Consider the following 21,178-nt stretch of genomic DNA (forward strand, 5'->3'; position numbering starts at 1 on the left):
ACTTACAGTTATCATGCTAGGAGTAAACACATTGATGTTCGTCACCACTATCTGAGGAACAAAGTTGAATGTGGTGATGTCAAGATTGAATATGTGGGCACTGATTCGATGGTTGCTGACTGCCTCACCAAAGCCCTACCGAAGCCCAAACACCAGCACTTCCTCATCGCTATGGGTTTGCGTTCAAGGGAGGATGTTAAACTGAACGCATCCACTTAATATTATGTAATCTGTATCTGTCAATGTTGTCTGTTATAATAAATATATCGCCCCTGTCTGTTCCAAGATATTGAGCGGTTCGTACCATTGTCTAACTCAGCTGTTTTATTTATTTCTCTTTACTAAATTCCTACTCTAAAATAGTTTGTAACAAAAATCGCTTCGAAAATTAGCCATTATTTGTCGTAAAAAGTAAACGACAAAAAAAAGTTATTGTGGGTTATCCATAAGAGATAGACATATACCATCACGGACTTTTCGGGTTCAGCCTGCGTTTGCAATGTAAGCGGAAAAAATGTAATTATTTACGACATCACATTAGAAACATCAAAAATAACAGTACTTCTCTACTATTTAATGGATGTTTATTATACAAATAAACCTTCCTCTTGACCACTCTATCTATTAAAAAAACCGCATCAAAATCCGTTGCGTAGTTTCAAAGATTTAAGCATACAAAGGGACATAGGGACAGAGAAAGCGACTTTGTTTTATACTATGTAGTGATATCAAGTGCTACAAGTGTTAAATACAGAATTAATTGTCTAAGAAACAAGTTTTACAATCCTTCCGGAACCACCGTATCAAAATTTTCTTTCAATATCATGTAAACATAATTAACAAGCGCCTAGATATTCCACGTCGTTTCTCAAATACATCGATAAGATTGCGATTATTACTATTATCTTTATATCTAATCTGAAGTATGGTTTAAAATAGTATGGCCAGCGTTGTCATGAATTTCAAACTGTCAGTGCAGTCTAATAATTAATGTTTATAGATAAATATCAATTTATAGAAATTTAGCAAACAATGTTCAAGTTTAGATGTTTTAGGGCGTCATTCGATTTTATTACGGGAAAACAACAAGGTTGGGACTGTGATTTGAGTCCCGTGTCAGTTACAGGAGTTTATAGGAAAAACGAAGGTAATCAAAATGGTAAGATAATGTATATCCTATTGATAAATTAATACAAAATGTATAATTTGTAGATTTTAATATGACAGGTTAGAAGTAAGGAGAAAATCCCAATGGCAAATGTATAATTATTGTAAAATATTTAATGAATTCAATTAATAAAAATGTTACAGGCGTAGATCGTTTTTAGACACGATTTTTCAAAGGCAAATGAGGATATCATTTCATTTCGTTGCAACAAAAATATAGGCAAACTTGGATATGAAATAATAAAATGACTTTGTCGCTAATTTTTTTTTGTCTTCTTTAGATGAAGAGTTAATGTGCAATCCTCCAAGAAAATTGCTTCCTTCTATGGTAAAACTTCCAATCTCTCAAACTAGACCCATAAAAACATCTAAAAGTACAGGTGACCTCACGCAAGAAACAATTCCCACACATAACCTAACACAAAGCTCGCATGATCTATCCCTGAATACTCGACTGTCTAAAGATCAACTTCGGGAACAGAAGAAATTAGAAAAACAACAGATCCTCGAGCAAAAGAAGCAAGAAAAAATTGCTTTTCAACAAAGTCAGAGACAAGAAAAAATTGCAGCCCAGGAAAGGAAAAGACAAGAAAAGCTTGCAATACAAGAAAGACAAAAGCAGGAAAAGTTAGCAGCACAAGATAGGAAAATTCAAGCTAAGTTAGAAACACAGGAACGTCAAAGACAAGAAGCTCGACAGGCAAAAACACAAACAAACCCAGCCAGGGAACAAGATAAACCGAAAAAGAAAACTGCTCCAATTGCACCACAATCTACTATTAACCAACAAATATCAAATGAGGCACATAGTCAATTGCCACAGAATCCAGAAAAACAAACAACCAAGGACGAAGTAACAGAACCGAAACCACAAAGGCCTGCTCAAACCACAAGGAATAATCAATCAAATTACCCAACAAATACGCTAGAAAGTTCTATAAGCAGATCCAGTGGACCACCACCGTATGGGGAATTTCCAGAAATTATAACAGATGTACCAGACAGTAACATAACATTTAGCAAACCGGTTGCTGATAGCAGTTGGGACTTGATATCACAGCACAGGGAGCAGGTGAGCAAAAACTCAACAGATCCTATAGTACCAAAGAGGAAAAAAGACGTACAATACAATGTGGGAAACTTACGTCTAGGAGACAATAGTGATGCATAACTTTAGCGAATTATTTGTAACAAATATTAATATGTAATGGCAAACGAACGATACGTTTATTTAAAAGGAATTGTAAAATTACCATGAAATAAAGTAGTTTATAAAAAATAAATATTAAAAATATAGATAAGTCATTAAAGAAAAGCTACTAAATTGTGTGTTATTGAAAATATAAAAAGAAACAAACTCTAAATTCCTTCTAGTCTTGTACGATTGAATACAGCGTCTCCTATATGATACCGCATTTACCTGTGCACTTTGGCTAGTGGGAAATGAAGACATATCTTCTGATAGAGCTCGGTGAAGTGTTTATAGCTGCGGTAGAGAATCGCGGGCGTGGCCTGGCCTTGTCTGTACACACGTAATGCGTATACGTAGTGCTTTTCGGGGTCGTAGCGCTTTTCGTAACTGAGACACTCAACGCGTACGATGCGACCTTCTTGTGCCATACTGTAAAATTAATAAAAATGTCATGTTTAAAAACACTTAACTAAATGTAAATGCTTTTTATTTGTGTGAGAGGTTTGACATATTGACATAAATTCTATTTTCTACTTTATTAACGAAACAGGAAATTCTGTTAACTGTAATATTAAAATGGAGAACATGAACTGTTTAGAAATAAATTACCACACACAATACAAATCTTAATATTACTACTTACATTGGTAGTATTTAATGTATCAATATATTTTAAGTAAGAAAGAAAGAAAAGTAAGAAATACTAAAGCTAAGGAAGAATGTATCACGTCTGAGTCTGTGTGTGTGTCACGTCTGTATTTGTTGCAAATTGTAAACTCTGTCATCAAAATTCACGTATAACATTGTAAAAAAAATTCAATTATTTCATCAAACAAATGCAAGAATATTATTACACGTTTACCCAAAAAATAAAATAACTTACGAATAAGTTCTCGGCATGAAGGACAGCAATTCTGAAGTGTTAGTCCCTTGGTCTCCACTCGCACGCAGTTGCGCCAAATTGTGTAGGAAGAAGTTGATTGGTGTAAATCTAAATATAAAATAATTGGTGTAATTCTAATTATTAAACATTTTGGATTATTTTATAAATCGCCTAAATCATTTTTAAGCTAAGGATCTGGGGATTAAACAACAGAAATCTTTATTATTTACAAATGGAAAAGCGTGTTTTTTTTCTTTCCCCAATCAAATTGTATTCGTATAAACCTTTGCCAATGTAAACAAATCATGAGAATGGCGTCAAGGCATATGTTATTTTATTTTTTTTTTTTTTTTTTTTTTTTTAATGGAGCTGCGAACCCTCCCCTGACTTTTGCTTATCAGGGTCCTTTTTTGCTGTATTTATTTTGTTCATTCAATTTTTTATTTTTATTTTAATATTGTTATGTTATATTATATTGTGTTTCTTACAGCAGCTTTATGCATTCACATTTACTTAACATTTTACATTTCCTAGTATAGTGTAGTAGTTTTCTTTATTTAAATTGTATATTTATTTTCTTTGTTTATTTACATTCACTTTACATACTTTCATAAAAATTTAGCATTTTGGTCATTTTGAATTAATTACAGGGCGTAGCAATATTCCGGGCGCCGTTGAATATTCGCGTCCTCCGCAGAATCCGCTCGCAAAATTTTTCCAGGGCCGTCCTGTGCCCCGCAAGGATGTCGGGCAGCACATTGCGTGTCATCCGCATCCCCACGGTCTGCTCCAGATCGTGCCTTTGAATGGCGAATATGGGGCACTCCACTAGGAGATGCTCCACCGTTTGTATTGTGTTTTCGTCGCATTCACATGCGGGACTCGTTTTTATTTTGAAACGGTGGAGGTATTCCGCGAAGGCTCCATGCCCTGTCAAAATTTGGGTCATTATAGGGTTAAACCCTTTGGTCCTTGCGATTTTGTACGCAGCTTCTGGGTCGGGCAAGAACATCCTAGTTGTCGCCCCGGTTGTTTCTTCGGACTGTCTCTTGACCCATTCCCGCACCGTGCCTGCGCGTATTAATTTTTTAATGTATGATAGCGGGCAGCGGTCGTAGACTGGCCTCCGCTTTGTGTTAGTGGCTTCTTTGGCCAACTGGTCCGCTCTTTCGTTCCCTCTTCTCCCCGCGTGTGCTTTTACCCAGAAAAGTTTGACGCTCTTCTCTGGGTGCTGGGTAAGAAGCTCGCGGATCTCGGTGACCAGGGGATCGAAAGAGCGTCCCCCCGCAACCGCATCCAATGCAGACCTTGAGTCGCTGTATATGAGGACCTCGGTCTCCTTCCGCTGCACCGCTATCTGCGCCGCTCTTTGTAACGCCACCAGTTCTGCCTGATACACGGTGCAGAAATGTGCCAGAGGCAGCTTTTGACTCTTTATTTCTTTTTCTCCCTTCCAAAGGGAGATCGCAGCTCCCACCCCTTCTTGCGTCTTACTACCATCCGTATATATTTGAATGCTTTCATTATTTATCGCTAGTTCTTCGTTTGTTAGAATAACATATTCCAGTGCTGTCTTTGCCGGGTGAAGACTTTTATGAAAAGGTGTTTTCGTTTCCACCTCAGCTCCCCCTAAGTACTCGCAGGTCATATGCCCCTTTTTAATTTGGTATAATGTTTTGTTTTCGTGTACTCTCAGATCTAGGGGGAGTAAGCCTGCCAGCACTCTGAGGGAGCTGAGTGGAGCTGTCCTATAAGCCCTACATATCTTAATAGCAAAACTTCTTTGCACTGTGTCCAGTCTTTTGATCATGTACCTCTTTTTTGCCGCGTCAGCCCATACATTTGCCGCGTAGAGGACTATGGGTTCGACAACAGCCGTATATATTATTTTAATGATTTCCGGGCTGAGGCCCCAACTGACCCTAGCTGTCTTGGAAACCTGTTTGTAAAGGCCGATGGCTTTATTGCAGGCTGCATTGACATGCTCGCTGAATGTGATTTTGCGATCTATCGTCAGACCCAAAATCCTCACACTGTCCGACATGTCAATTTGTGTGCCACCCATGTTGAGTCGTGGCGTGTCGTATTTTAATCTTCTCGTAATGAGCATCGCTTTGGTTTTCGCGGGGGCGAATCTTAATTTGTTTCTGTGCCCCCACTCCCAGATCTGTGCGAGTGCATCATTCGCTGCTTTTTCTGTTTCCAACGCCGTGTTGGACTCAAACAGGAGGACCACGTCATCCGCGAAGGCCTGCGCGTAAACACCGGCTCTCTCTAATGTTTTTAGTAGTGGGTCCAGCAGCAGATTCCACAAAGTGGGTCCGCTGATGGATCCCTGTACGCAGCCTTTGTTTGTTGGTTTTGTCGCTACAGCTCCTCCGTAAACGACGCGGACCTCCCTGTCGCTTAGATAATTATGCACTAGTAGTGCAAGGTTTAATGGGCATTGCTCTTCAGTCAATCTCACACAAATGGCCGGCCACCAAGCGTTGTCGAAGGCTCCCTCTATGTCTAGTGATATTAGTGTTATGACTTTTTTGTTCTTTAGACCCGAGTTGATATTTTCCATTAGAGCATAGAGGGCGTCCTCGGTACCACGCTGCGGCGTGAAACCGTATTGCTTGGAAGAGAGTCGGGGGACCAGGTGCCAATTCAGCCTTTTCACCAGCATTTTTTCCATTATTTTGCCCAATACCGGTAAAAGTCCGATTGGTCGGTATGATTTGGGCTGACTGTAATTTTCCTTCCCTGGTTTTTTGAAGACAATCACTGTGGCCTTCTTCCAAATCCTTGGAAAATAGCCCAGGTCGAGGCATCTATTCGCCAATGCCAGGAAAACGTCTGGGTCCGCAAGTATCGCCTCGCTGCAGATGTCTGACGTTAGCCCATCCCCACCAGGGGCCTTTTTGGGGTTAAAACTCCTGGCACATTCTACGAGTTCCTTCAGTGTAAAAGGCGGGTCATGAGCTCCATCATGGCCCGATTCTTTTATCATTTTAGCCTTTCTTCGTATTTCTGTGTGCCAAAGGGTTTCCCGGGCGCTCGTATCTTCCGGAAAGAAAGTCTCCGCCAGATAGTGCGCCGAGTCCTGGTAGGAGAGAGTCTCGCCATCCTTGACGAGTTGCTGATCAGTTTTCTTACCGTTCGTTCTCCTGATGACCCTGTAGATGCCGTCCCACAAGCTTTCTCCACTTTGCTTCTCGCAGAAGCTCTTCCAACTTTCCAGCTTGCTTTTGTTTGCTGCTTCCAGGTATTCCTGTTTTGCCTTGTTGTATCGCTCTATAACAGCGGAACGGCGAGTAGCAGAGCAGCATCGAATTTTCCTCCTCATTGTTAGAACGCCTTTCTTCATTTGGTTCAGCTCTTTTGTCCACCAGGGGGGGGCGGTGTGTTTTCCCTGTACTTTAATTTTTGGAATGTGTGTGTCACAAGTGTCTGTAATTAACTGTGAGTATTGAACTATGGTGTTTTCTAGAAGTGTAGTGGAGTCTAAAGTGTTGATGTACTGTGGTGTGAGTTCGTGTTGAGAAAGCAACTGTCTAACTTTCGTACGAAAGTGGGTCCAGTTCGCTTTTCGAACATTGTACACTCTAGTTGATCTCGCGTATCCATCATCTTTTTTTATCCGTGAGATGATCTCGAATTGGATGGCATTATGATCCGAATTCGTGACACTCTGGTCCACCCTCCAATCTACAATGAGACCGAGGAGGTCAGGCGTGGCTGCCGTGACGTCAACGCAACTAGAGTATATTGTGTTTCCTCTGGTGGTGTGGAAAGTTGGCGTCCCACCCTGGTTTAAGATCTCCAATCCAGCGTTATGGAAGGTCGCTTCTGCCTCTTTTCCCCTCTCGTTGGTTATCCTATCCCCCCACCAGACGTTTCTGGCGTTTACGTCCCCTCCCACTATTGTTCTCCGTCCTAGTTTCTCGACGACTTGTTCCAGTGTCTGGAGGTGCGGACTTAGGGGATTCGGGTACGGTTCGAAGTATACCGAGACTAGGTTTAGTTTTCTACTATCTGTGTCTACGGATATGGCAACCAAATTCGGACTAGATAGCTCGGGGTATTGTGTTACCTGGATATTATTATCTAGAACGACAATAGCCGCCTTTGTATGGTTGCCAACTCCGGTGTGTTGATAGACTCTTGTGCCCGTGTAGTCCTTCATTCTTCTCACCGCCCCGATGTAGGGTTCCTGTACGAGCGCGATGGAGATGCGACGTTTTTTCGCCTCGATTATTAACTCCTCCGTGGCGAGTGCAGATCTCTGTACGTTAGCTTGTATAATGCGGATTTCTCCTGGGGGGACTTTAGCAATACGCGACCGCCCTCCTGGCTAGCGCATCCCACTTCCTGCGCACTGGGCATTCGGCACTAAACGCGCTGTGGTCTACGCTGTCCATTCCTGCTCTTTTACAGTTTGCACACTCTGGTAACTTGTCTATACTTGGGCAGTCTGCCCTAAGGTGCTCACCTGTGCACTGGGAGCAGGTCAGTTTTCCCCCTTGGCAGTGCTTCCTCGTGTGTCCGTATCCAAGACACGTGGCGCACTGCACAAGGGGAGACCGATCCTCCACCCAGACCCTCTGGAGGTCGATGTGGACCTTCTGCGCCCGGGTCAGCGCCTTCCACATCCCCGGGGAGACCTGCACGATGACGTGGCACTCGTGCGTGTTCCTGGCATTTTGGCGGTGCTTTTCCGTCATCACCCAGTCCTCTCCGGGTAGGTTTCCGGTCGTTGCCTTGTTTTGTATTTTAAGGGCTTTCTTTATGTCTTCGAGGGTGTTGTACCTCAATACATTTTTAAAAATTACCAAAGGATGCTTATTGTTGAGCTCCTTGGCCGTAATTCCATTCTGAACCTGCGCAATTCTCTCCCTCACCCTTGCTCGTTCCTCCTCAGTACCGCAACCAATGACCACCTTGCCTCCCTTTATTTTTGTGAGTTTTTCTATTTTAAAACCATTGTCCCTGGCGTTAAGGGAGCATCTAATTTTTTGGACTGTATCCTCGGCCGTCTCGGTTTCTTCACCCGGCTCGACAATCAGGGAGTACAGTCCAGTTTCCCTTAGGTCATTGCTTGCGGTGCTGCCGCTAACTTCCCTCGACTCAGTCCTTGCTACTGCTGCTACCTCGGCGTAACTTCTAATTTCCCCCAGCTTCGCCATGACTCTCTCTTCACTTTCTATAATCATCTTTTCAAAGCTTTTACTAATTGTCTCTAGTTTTTCTATTCTTTTGTTCATTTCACCTTCCTTAGCTTCCTTCCTTTCTGATTTCTTGATTTCTCCGTCTTTTACTTCTCCTCCTTCTTTCTCGGCTATCCCCAGAATTTCTTTGTTGCTTTCCTTTCTTTCGGTTAATAGTTCCCTTATTATTTCTTGCAATCTCTTGGTTGCTGCTTTTACTTCCATTTTTATTTCTGTCTTCAGGTTCCTGACGCTTTCGAGCTGGTTGTTAATTTTTTGGAAAAGTCCCTTTATTTCCGTCTCTTTTGTTTTCATATCGAAATTCGGAACATGGGGGTCTATTCCTTTTCCTTTTTCTTCCCTTTTTTCCGATGTTTTGATTGGGGGTTCTTTCCCGCCTTTCTTAGGCGGAGAGATGGAGAAGCGGGCGACCAGGGGTTGGACCAGTCCCTGCTCACTACGCCTTTGGGGTTGGCTTCTACTCAGGTCACTGACCGAGGGCCTTATTGTTCCGGGTTCAGCGGCTGTTTGGCCGCTCGTTTTTTCTTGTTTTTTAACGGGGGTCCTAGGACCGATAACCATTTTGTTTATATGTTGTAGGCCGAAGCGTCAAATATTATAAAAATTTTAAATTAATACTTATTATAGCCAAACTGTTTTTGTTGTTTAATTATTGATAACTAAATAATAAATAAGCAAAGAAAATATGTCAAAGTTAAAGGGTTGTTATAATGTAAAACAGTTGTGATTCTTATTAATAGATGATCTGCCCCCAATAGGGTGGCAGAAGTGTCGCTATACTAATCCTAAGTATACTACAAGTAAGGTCTACCCCCAAAAGGGTGGTAGCCGGGTCAGTAAACTAAAACTAAGGTCTACCCCCAAAAGGGTGGTAGCCGTGTCAGAATACTTATACCTAGGAGCGGTTTCCAACAGGAGAGCCCTTGTTGTTTTTATATTATACAATATTTCACTAAATCTAATGTCCAATTACTTTGTTTAATTAATTACACAGCACCTACACTACACAGCTACACTTACAGTTAATTATATTCTGATAATTTGAAAATGATTATTTTATAAAAGATATCTTCAAGTAGTTTACTGTTCTCCGAGGATAATCTCCACTTCTTTTTTTTCTTGTTCTAAATTAGTAGTATTTGTTTGTTTTGGGTCCACTATTTTGCTAAACACACTTCTATGCTTATTTACACACGTTACACTTTTTTCGTTGTCTAGCTTTCTATTTCTCAACTATTTTTGTTTTCTTTTTTTTCACTTTTCTTCCACTTGAGGGTAGATAATAAACGCAGCGTAGTGACACCAACAGAAGCTCAGGGGTAAACGCGCGTCATTTATTCTAGGTCACAGTCTCAATTTCCATTAACCATATTGAGTGTTACATAGGCAAACTTTAAAATACTAATATTCTACAACTTGACCCACCACAATGCAAGCACGATAATAGGTGAGGATTGCAGGAGTTTGTCGTTAACTTATATTCGAAATGGTATATCGAAATGTAAGTCTTTTAACATCACTGTAATCACTGTAATTTTCTGCGTCTTTTGGTATATGATTTGCTACATAAAACACTTTTGCCCGCTATTACGAATTTTTGGGTACGGAGCTTGCGTAAATCGATGTTTCCGCGGCGAGTGCTTACGAGTCGATTATGTTATTTTATGTTATTTTATTGGAATACTCCAACTCCTTTTTTATAGAACATTAGGCAAATAGGCAGGAGGCTCTCAATGCCAGAGAGCTCGCGATTGAGTTGCCGGTCTTTTAAGAAATGCTTCGGTCTTTTCTTAAAGGACCCAAAGACTTCAGATGGTTCCACATAGTAGTGGTGCAAAAATTGCCTTGAAAAACGGTCGGATTTTTTTTCTGCCACGACGTCCAAAGAACTCAACAGAAGTTATATATTATGTTTAATAATTCCACATATATAAAAAACCGTGGCCGAATAGATTTTAAGAAAGTTTCACACATACAGTATACACGTAGGGAGTTTTAATTTACTAGATTATACGTACTTGCTCTTGAGCGAGGAATGTATGAGTCTGGCGAACGCAGCCGCCGCCTCAGCATTGGTGGCGGCGGGCAACAACGCACTTCGCACGTAGTTTACGGCCGTGCTCGTTACGCCTGTCACGCCTGACATCGCCATCTGTTTTAAAATAAAATAAAAATAAAATAAAATACGTTTATTTTGGAACATAAGATCCTTCTAGGTATCACTTATTCCACGTCAATCAATTCGAACTTGTAGGCATCCCTACTCATCGGCAAAGACACAGGGTGTAGGCCGAGAGAAAAAGCCGGAGTAAAAAACTCTCGGTACTCTTTTAAAAAAGCAAATCATCAAACAATATTTAAAACAAATATATCAAATTAATTAGACGCAGCCCTGACATATATGAAAATATGTTTGACAGATTTTAACAGTTTTTTCATTTATACAGCCGAGTCAATATATTACCAGGAAACCGGTTCTAATGAATTACATTATTAAGTTATTCTATCGTAATAATTAGTTAACTGTTTGATTGTAATGATTATACCGTATAAATATACAATATATAACTAATTATAGATAAAAGATAACTTTAACCAAGATATCTTTCAAGCTGTCAAATAATATTTAAAAATTTGTGCATCTTGAGAAAAAAAACTTACCAAAGCGAAAAGATCCAGTATATGATCGTGATGTGCTCGCACTATATTGAAAGCCATGCAGCACAATTCCACGAAATGCTGGAAGCGCTGCGTGGGCCGATCTCCGCCATTTATTACGTACGCCATGTCGTGAGTTAGTACAAATGGAGCCCGGTCACTGGATAATAATAATAATGATACATTCAAAACACTTAGTAGTTTTTAATAGGGAATTATAAGAATAACGCAAATTTATAAAATTTCCTTTTGTGAGCTTTAATAAATCGCTTTGCCTTTTAAACTAAGAAGAGAAAACTTTTAATTCAATTCAATTCAAAAATAATTTATTAATGCAGGTAACACAATGTACACTTATGAACGTCAAAAAAGAAATATATATTGAATGAATTTTTTAATTTTTACATTTGAATGCTTTACTGCTACATTTAGAACAAAAAAATAAATTACGTACAGAATTCTTGTATTGTATACCTTTGTACAGTTGAAATTCAACATAACTTAATCCTTAAAAAGTATCATCAAATTTTTCTTACACAAATTATTATCTTAATCTTGGCTTATTTCCATCGAGATGCATTACATTCTTATAACACCGTACATATTTGACTAGGCCAGTTTGATAGAATTTGTAATTTATTGAACATCTATTGCGAATTTAAATTTATTCATATAAAAGCAAACAAATATACACACCGTTTAAAATTCCCAAACATCTGCGCATCGCCAAGAAACTTTCCAAAATCAATATGGAAGAGGTGTCCCGATGTCTTCAACATGATATTATCGTTGTGTCTGTCACATATGCCCAGTAAATACGTCGCCACACTGTACCCGGCACACGAAGCTGAAATATTTATTTATATATATATATAACATTCTAAAACAATGTGCCTAAAAAGTACATCACAAATTTAACACACACATACACATAAATTACATTAGAATTAAGCAATATATCAAAGAAACTAAAGAAACGGCCACAAAAATAATACAAAATACAAATTATTAATAATAACTAAAAATATAAATAATAACTAAAACTAAAAAGATTAAAATAACAGTAATATGACATAATATATCACATTTCTATTTGAAAGATAATAATGGCTTAGATTTTCGTGCCAGTTGATGCCCTTAAATGCCTCGATTTGAAAACTGGCAGTAGAATTAAATTTCTAGACATTTAGTTGAACAAATATTTTTTGTCGTTGATTTATAGCATCGCCACTAAGTGTACGTTAAACGTACGCACTGAAATTATTTGTAAGTACGTTTGAATTTGTAGCGAGTTATTTTAGTTCTTAAACGGGATTTTTGTTAACATTAAAACTAATCCGTTCAAGTTTTACACAAATATTCAGAAACATATTTCATGGAAGTGAGAAATATTAAATCTCCTTTTTATTTTTATTTCAATGAAACCAACACTAGTAGTTTTACCGTATCAAATAGAAAATTCTATAAAATAATTTATGAAACCCTAATCCTACCGCTATTCTTTAGTAGTATACATGTTTTCTATTAAATAACTAACCAGTAAAATTATCTCTAGCCCTTTGGTACTCAAGCTCCGATGGGTTGTGCTTAGCGAGCCACTCGGCTATGGGCTTGTCCTTGAACGATCCCGTGAGTCCCCATTCCGTTTGTATCGCGCGTAATGTTTCCGCTTCCGATACTATTTCTATCATCCCTGGAAACACAAAATGTATGAAAATCCTAAATTTAAAAGGTATATAATACAAACAGATGACATAGTTTCAGGATAAAAAATCTGATTTACATGACACTAAGCCATTATTTAATTATGTCTGCCATCTTATGTCTTATAAACAGTATTGCTGTCACGTTTATTTCTATTGAGTGTGATAAGGACAAAACATATTTAAAGAAGGGAGTTACGTATTGGGGTTTTCAGTATTTAGGGTCTAAATTTGACCAGAGGTAATATACAAACCTCTTTTATTACTGGTAGGAAGTGCTTGAAATGTGACAATCCTGAGATCGAGACCTGCATTAAGCCACAGACTATCCATTACTTTGATCACTTGTAACACTAACGCGTCTTGTCTGAGATCATCACCGACCTAAAAATATATAACAAGTTTAAGTTATATATTTTTTTTACTTTTTATAAAATATTATAAAAAATACATATATAAGTCATTTTATAATTTATATATAATTCTAAAACAATGTGTATACCTAAAACATACAAGAAAATATGACATCACACACTTACAACAAAAACAAAAAAATAATAATAACTAAAAATTAATAATTAATAATAACTAAAACTCAAAGATAAAAAATAACAGTAAAAAACAACCAAAAAGAAAACTTAAACCACATTAAGGGCCTGCAAAACAAAGTTACGGTAAATTGGTAGACTGTTGTAAACACATCAATGTTTTCATCAATGATTGTAATTATGTTGTAAGAGCGAGATAGCTATTTTTATATATCATTGATATTTTTAGATATTCATTGGACCATTAAAACCTTTATATTTAACATAAAAAAAAGTTGTATGCCCACCTTGAACATGGCGGGTACAACTGCGTTGTCTACACCGATGAAGTTGATTTTTAATGGCAACGTATTAGATGAGAAGTACGAACACGACCTGAAATTTATAAATATATCTATTCTACCATAGATGACAGCGTCTAGAGACGAGTAAAAAATAAAAACCTGTTCTGGGGAGAAATTAACTAGGATTATGGCAACACATAGTCATACAAAATGGCTAGTGCACAAATATATTAATACATATAATAAATAGTATTGCAGAAACACAGTTAAAGAATTGTGATATAAACTTTGTTAAATGACACACAGTGACTTTGAATTTAACTTGAATATAAGAAGCCAATTGAAGAAATTAGTTATTCACAATAGTTTTCCGTAAAATAGCAAAGTTTATTTCATTGATCAGGCTTTGATTAAAAATAATATCAGATTCGTATATCAAGATCTCTGGATCTAATGTATATAAAAAATAATATGATACCTTTTTATTATTATTATTATTACAGCATTTACAACACGAAACACAGAGGTTATGTTTAAGAAACGATAGCAATTCTGTAGTTATGTAGTCTCTGGATTTTAGAAGTAAGACCATTTCCATATTTAATCTCACAGTATTATAACTCCTGTTTTGTGATATTGTAATGTCAATAAAATGTTACTGTAAATCAAAACACACCAAAATTATATACAACCTTTATAAAAAAACTAGCTGACCCGGCAAACGTTGTTTTGCCATGTTTTTGTGCCAAAAAATTAAAGTTTATAATTAACAAAAAAACATAAGGGATGATTGTAGAGGGGTGAAAATTTAGGGTTGCATGTATTTTTGTATGGTGTATCGTAAAAAAATAAAAACGAAAAATTTTGTCTAAAAATAAATAAAAAAATTTAGGGGTGGACCACCCTTAACATTTAAGGGGATGAAAAATAGATGTTGTTCGATTCTCAGACCTACCCAATACGCACACAAAATTTCATGAGAATCGGTCGAGCCGTTTCGGAGGAGTTCGGTTACTAACCCCGTGACACAAGAATTTTTTACATTAGATAGCGCTAAAAGTTATATAAATACTTACTTAATATCGATATCGTGAACATAACGATGTAATGCGAACGGCAAAGCAGCAGGTTCCTGACGCAAAAATGTCGCCAGTTTCTCTCCTCCCATATACAAAGCTCGTTGTCTAAGGTTTTCTTTGGCACATTTTACTGACATCGCTACTTCTGATACATTCTGAAAACAAATTATATATTACCTACCTCAATTAAATTTATTATTATATTGCTACGTGTACGTTGATTGTACGTCTATCATTGTGCAGGAAATTAATGAGATAATTTCATAATTTGTACAAAGCTGGATTTTGTCGATATGAATGCAATATCGATACTAACGTCATCAATCAGTGCAGCACTAGGCTAAATCATGTTTATTATATAGTTTGTCTATTCAATAATAGAGGTCACTGAAAGCATTAATGGCAATTAAAAACTCCTTTTAAAATTATGAGAATATTCTAAATGTGAAATTGGTCGAGACTTGAGAAAGGAACTATGGAATTTCGAAAATATGAAATTTTAAACGTTATTGAAAACTTATAAATAGCGCTCGAGAACCCTATTCGTCGCTTAGTAAAACATCGGACTCCAATAGTACAGGAACTTAAGAGAATACCCAGAGGGGAGAAACCATAGCAGAACACAATCCCAGCATATATAGTAAATGTGTATGATATTATTATAAGAGTTGTTATGCACAATCATCATTTTCATAAAATGATGATAGCTCTAAACATCGATATTCTTTTCATTACCTTAACAAGCATTTGCTGCCTCAACAGGGTGTCCCTAAGTGCGTCTCCACAAACAGCGAGCAAAGCTTTCAGGAGCATCCTGTATCTCCAAGCACTTGTGATACTTGCGTCTGGAGATTCACCATCACTGCCGTTCTCTTCCAGAGTTATCCCCAAAAATTCTTCGCTTGATGCCTGAAAATAAATATTACTTATTTATAATATGTATGGCATAGAAAAGATTCAATGTCAAACTAAAAAAATGTGAGGTTTTATGAAACCACGGTAAAAGTGAAACTTTTTTTCACATTATAGACATTTAACTAAACATTTTTGGAATAATATTCAATTAAGGGTATAAAATCGCTCAATTTTATACCTACTTGGAAAATTGGAATGATAATGGGACTAATAAAAGTAGACTAAGTCTCCATCTAATATTTTTATTGAATTCTGTGTCTTATAGAGTACAACATACATAATACTTAACAATTATTTAGATTATATAGACATATTAAAATAGCGTGTACTGGCACAAATGAATAATAGTCTATACACTACACGGTCAGCTGCTGCGAAATATGTACGCCGCCATATTGGCATTGGCTGCTACGACCAGCGCCTTTCACTTTATCCCTACTCCGCGGCCGACCGTCACGCGAGATGCGCCACAGAGACCAAAAAGTTTGAGACGATGTAATAAAAGTTTCACTTTAAAAATTATAAATATTTTTTTTATTAAAATTATAATTTAAAAAGTGGTCGTTATTACCTGTGGCACATTGGGTAAAGAGTGGACCAAAAGCCAAAACAGTTTGTGTGCGATTCCTGGTGACGACAAGGCTCTAGACAATAGTACCTCTGAAAACAATGATATAATTTTCCTTTTTTATTAGAAAAAATCCCATTAAATTTTGTAGATCGATGGATAAAACACGTTGTATTATAGTTATGATAGAAACTTCAGAAATCAATAATCAGAAAACAAAACGTGCATAATAGGATCTTGATACCTCGAGCAATGGTGGACGGAGAATTTAGTCAGTAAATATAAATTTGTGTACGTTATATACGAGCGAACACGAATATAAAAGTGTACGTTAAGTTACCTATAAAAAAACAATATTTTTATTAGTTTTAAATAAATTTCTTATAGTATTACATTAACTTTATGTATAGCAGACCGATTAATACAAATAATATTAATATACTTTTATTTAATACTTTTTAGGACATTTTGGAGTCAGTAAAATTTTAATTGTTAAACTTAAAGGTAATGCAATACTGAAAAATGTTATTCAGGTATATTTTATTTATAAATTACATAACTCATAATATACGTTTTGCCTAATAAATTGCGGAAAATATTTTTGTCTATATATAATATAACATATCATAGTCTATGGATGTCAGCGGAAAAACATAAATCACTCGGAAAAGAAGATTTATTTTTATATCCAGTTTAAAAGCAAAGTAAATATTTACCAGCTAATGTACTACACTCGTACGTCTCATAACGAAGCGCCTGCGCAAGTTGTGGTAGAACTCTTATAAAATCATCGTCAGACATGCCCTGTATCATCTGACCGGCTAATTTGCGAACTGCCAGGTCGGGAAAACTGAAATTTCATCAAATATTTTTTTTTAATCTCCTCAATAGAGATATATAAACTAACATTAGTTAAGTTACACTTGAAGCCCACACTCATATATTATAATATCTCATTCACGAGTACGAGATGCCGACACTTATAATGAAATGTCATTTGTTTGTAGTATATTGTCATTATTGTATAGTGTAAGGGTTTTTTAAATCCAACCCCTAATTTTATGTTAGTTATAACTTCAGATATTAAACGATTTAAGCCAGTTGGACACACTTCAAACACAGTGTTTCATTTAACAGATATATAAAATTTCTACAAAAATGAAATATTAGGACACTAAGTCTGTTAATGAACATCACCTTGGTTTAAGCTATTTATTACTATTGTAGAAAATAGGTTAGATTTTAATTTTTGTATAGTCGCACTGTTTTTTGTAAACTTCATTTGAAATATATTTTAGTAAAAAGAATTTATAAAAATGTTTTTTCATAAAATCCTGGGATTATGAATTATTCATACGCTTTATTATACCCAAATTACTAATAAACAGCGCTTTTGTGAATTTCCCGGCTTTACTGATAATTTATTTTAAATAGTCTTGCTTGGTTGTTTTTTTTTTATTTCTCTATACTCTATACTCTATAATAAACACGATTTGTATTATATCACACGGTGTTTTGAGAATTAAGATAATTCAATACAAAGTTATTTCTAGATATATTTTACATTAATTATTTAAGACTTACCAAGGTAGAAGAAGATGCATGGCGTTAAGTGGTGATGGTTTCTCCCACAACTGCATCAGACCTATCAATTGAGCTCTCTGTTCTCCTGCCCAGTTGGTTGCAGCTAATAAAACCAGTGGCAAGGCTCCAGGGAGCTCCACTAAATACTGCCTTTTTTCCCACATTATCTAAAAAATTGTTTTATTCATGCTCAAAAATCAAGTAGTTTCAATATAATAACTACTTATCTAAAATTTTTTAAATTTTGTAAATATAATATATTGTTTACTGTTCCATACTAGGGTTGCCTGGAAGAAATCGCCTGTTAGAGATATGGAACCCCGTTCTATAAATTATGTAGCCTGCTTTTATATATGAATGTTTTTGTTTGTGGTAGTGTTAATAAATCTATACTAATATTATATAGACAAAATATTTGTATGTAATTATGTTTGTATCGAATTGGTTCAAAGAGTACTGGACCGATTCAAAATTCTTTCACCATTTGAATGCTACATTTCCACTGATTTATTTAGGTCTTTTTTAATTGCCAGAAAAAATAATGATTCCTACTAAAATTTTACGCAAGGTGTGAATAGAAATGTCTATAAAATATCTTCTATCACATGCGCTGCAAAAACTATTAATGATAGATAAAAAATCTTAAAGAACATATCAATATCTACAAATGTCCACCCGTACAAAGCCGGGATGAGCCGCTAGTAAATAAATAAATTACAGTATTCTCACCTCCCTACATTCGATGGGCATCCTCTGATAAGCCCCTTGTTCAGTCAGGTGGAGCAACTGCGACTGAGTGTGGCCGTCCAGGGATTCAAACGATGGTAAATCCTTAACTGATATGGATTTCTCCTCTGCTTCCACCCATTTCACACCCAAGCGGTTGTATGAAGGAATTTCTGAAATTTAGAAAAGTACTCTTATTTTCCTCCATTTTATATATAAAGGTTGAAAAGCATAATTTTCGTGTTTATCACAAACATACAAAAAAAAATTAAGAAATTTTAGTCTCAACTGCAATGTTAGTCGACTAGGCGTCGTCTTCAAGTGAGTTAGTCTCTAATATGAGAGAAAACCAAATTTAATTATTAAAAAATTATATTTCTTTTTAAATTTATTTAGCTGAAACTTTTTTTCACGTTACAAGAAAGCAAGCGCGATCATTAGTGTTTTTTAATTCATATCATTTTACTTAACTAGCAAGGAGGTAATCTACTCAGTATCCAACAAAAAAACCCGTTATACTAACCAATATTAAGAAGAGGGTATGGCGAGGGGGGTGAGGCAGCGGGATGCGGGGCGGGGCCGAGCCTTCTATCGCAGCAGCTAGGCCACAAGGGAAGCACGTAGCTGCCTGATATTAGCATGCTGGAACCAGGTATTAATTGTAATTTACGTATTCTATCTAACAATGCTTATATATCTTAGGGTCTGTTTCACAATGTATGGATAAAGTGTCAAATAGCTATGCAACACATAAATTATTCGAAAGATAAAAGTTTCAAATAAGATATTTCGAATTTCATGACGTATAGCGCTATCTGACAGTCGTGAAACGAAAAAATACTATTTAGCCTACGAATAAGTAATAAATAGCTTATTTGGAACTTATCCGGATATTGTGAAACAGGCCCTTAATCTAATAGTATACCGAACCGATTAAGTGATTGAATAATTTTAACCAATAACCTAATGTACATATGGATCCATTTTAATGGTAAACAATATTCTACTTATAGATATATATTATATATAAGCAACCCAAAATACGCAAATTCTTCGCCCAACGCTGTTTATCCTTCCGAGGCCTTCCCAACTTTAACCACTTCATTAAAAACTGTATATTGTGTCTTATAATTTTTTTTCTTTATTACTTTAGATATAAGGTACATTATTAGTAAGTGGTAAGGTACATAGTCATTTATGGTACAAAATTGGCCTCACCCATCATAGTCAAACATCTGTATAGCCGCCCATCCTAGTTCCGTTTGTACATATTGTACATCTCCAACCGCGCTGCCTTCTTGTACGTGCGTGTTCGCCTCTGGCTCGTGCGAGTCCGTCCGCTGCGTACGACCGTATAAGGTCAGTACTAGACGCGATTCGCGAGGAAGGGAATAGATTGGCATGTCTTCCATGTTTAACCTGGAATACATACAAAAGTTTTAGCTGTTTCAGCAGGAGAATCGCAACACTTGCTGATACAGGAAGGATACTTGCTTGCTAAGGAAAACATTGTAAGGAGATTGGCGTGCCTCAGGTCTTAAGTCGACAATTTATGTCTGGCATAAAATACTCTTGAGAAAAATGATTAATAAAAGGGAAAAGAAAATAATTTTCTATAATTAAATAACCATACTAATATTACAAATAGGAAAGATTTTGTTTGATTGAATTGAATCTAAAATAACTGGACCGTTTTAAAATTTATAAACCATTAGAATCCTTGATTTTCGCAGATGAATCCATATGAAAACAACGATAATGTAATCCAATATGTACAAAAACCTTACATCGCGTACGCTGGGGAAACGATCGACAATAGAGCAGTGATTTACAATAGTTTTAGAAAACACATAAAATATAAAATGTAAAATAATATGACCATTACATGTTTAATAAAATAAATACCCAGTCTTGCGATACCAGCAGTGTACGTTTATATTGTTCAATAGGTATACGTTATTCAATAGGTATACGTTGTATTTTAAACGAATGATTTTAGTTTTTTATCGTTCCACTTACCATATATCAAATATGATGCGCGGATAGAAGCCGCCATTTTCGACGCCAGAAGTGTGAGTTAGGTGTAAGGTCTTGAGCGGTCTAGTGCCGTAGTATATTTGTGCATGAAACAGGAATTCGTCATGGTTCCAACAGTGAGGTAGACAATGCACAGCCTCGATGCAGAACAATGTAGTTTCTGTTATTGTATCTGCTGGGACGGCTTCTACAATAGTATATTTCATTACAAGTGCGGAAAGCCTGTCATTGCAACGAGTTCCGACGAATGTCTACCCGAGCCGAGGCGCAGCCGAAGGTGAGGGTTGACAGTCGGGACAAGTTGCAATGATGGTACCGCACGTGTACTGAACGACTATTTTTAATACAGTTGCGAAAAAATTAAGCAATTTAATTAAAATATTTGCTTTTTTTCTATTCTCTCTAGGGAATAAATTCGTTGCACGTAGATATGTAGCGACTTATATGTTTCCGGTAAATTGTTCTAAATTATTATTGTAAATTGTTCCGGTAAATAAAATATCGTCGAAATTACTCATTTTGTGCAAAAAATAACTCAACTCGAAAGAACATTTTTGGAAAATGGCGCCAACCGCAAGAATATGAGCAAAGCTTGTTTTTTCTTTTCTTCACCCATTCTGG

The 21,178-nt window shown here is 36.6% G+C and overlaps 2 protein-coding genes across 4 annotated transcripts in view; one reads left to right on the forward strand and one right to left on the reverse strand.

Annotated features, from left to right (window-relative positions):
• The window catches only part of LOC110994508 (phosphatidylinositol 4-phosphate 3-kinase C2 domain-containing subunit alpha), a 38,648-nt gene that overhangs the window by 7,896 nt on the left and 9,574 nt on the right, over positions 1 to 21,178 (reverse strand). For both annotated transcript variants that reach the window (XM_045632051.1, XM_045632052.1), the window contains exons 13-29: positions 20,540 to 20,744; positions 19,739 to 19,939; positions 19,044 to 19,162; positions 18,524 to 18,693; positions 17,795 to 17,961; positions 16,927 to 17,060; positions 16,214 to 16,302; positions 15,463 to 15,636; positions 14,725 to 14,882; positions 13,652 to 13,739; positions 13,071 to 13,200; positions 12,651 to 12,806; positions 11,810 to 11,960; positions 11,117 to 11,273; positions 10,474 to 10,607; positions 3,243 to 3,350; positions 2,588 to 2,788 (exon numbers count right to left, since the gene is read on the reverse strand). In XM_045632051.1, the coding sequence (XP_045488007.1) occupies positions 2,588 to 2,788; positions 3,243 to 3,350; positions 10,474 to 10,607; positions 11,117 to 11,273; positions 11,810 to 11,960; positions 12,651 to 12,806; positions 13,071 to 13,200; positions 13,652 to 13,739; positions 14,725 to 14,882; positions 15,463 to 15,636; positions 16,214 to 16,302; positions 16,927 to 17,060; positions 17,795 to 17,961; positions 18,524 to 18,693; positions 19,044 to 19,162; positions 19,739 to 19,939; positions 20,540 to 20,744 (2,542 nt within the window). The remainder of the gene's footprint in view (positions 1 to 2,587; positions 2,789 to 3,242; positions 3,351 to 10,473; positions 10,608 to 11,116; positions 11,274 to 11,809; positions 11,961 to 12,650; positions 12,807 to 13,070; positions 13,201 to 13,651; positions 13,740 to 14,724; positions 14,883 to 15,462; positions 15,637 to 16,213; positions 16,303 to 16,926; positions 17,061 to 17,794; positions 17,962 to 18,523; positions 18,694 to 19,043; positions 19,163 to 19,738; positions 19,940 to 20,539; positions 20,745 to 21,178) is intronic.
• On the forward strand, positions 949 to 2,426 carry LOC110994509 (GRB10-interacting GYF protein 2-like). 2 transcript variants are annotated; one of them, XM_022261177.2, is made up of 2 exons: positions 949 to 1,159; positions 1,449 to 2,426. In XM_022261177.2, exons 1-2 carry the CDS (start codon positions 1,033 to 1,035, stop codon positions 2,336 to 2,338), a joined length of 1,017 nt encoding a protein of 338 aa, XP_022116869.2. In that variant the 5' UTR covers positions 949 to 1,032; the 3' UTR covers positions 2,339 to 2,426. The 2 variants fall into 2 exon arrangements, with proteins under 2 accessions (XP_022116869.2, XP_022116871.2); XM_022261179.2 differs by having other exon boundaries at positions 949 to 1,147.

Source organism: Pieris rapae, chromosome 18 (assembly GCF_905147795.1).
Source record: "Pieris rapae chromosome 18, ilPieRapa1.1, whole genome shotgun sequence".
NCBI lineage: Eukaryota > Metazoa > Arthropoda > Insecta > Lepidoptera > Pieridae > Pieris > Pieris rapae.

Bases quoted from the DNA above. Each gene is read 5' to 3' on its own strand.
- LOC110994509 (XM_022261177.2), top strand. From the start codon at position 1,033: ATGTTCAAGTTTAGATGTTTTAGGGCGTCATTCGATTTTATTACGGGA. The intron at 1,160-1,448 runs GTAAGATAATGT...TGTCTTCTTTAG, and splicing joins AAACGAAGGTAATCAAAATG to ATGAAGAGTTAATGTGCAAT.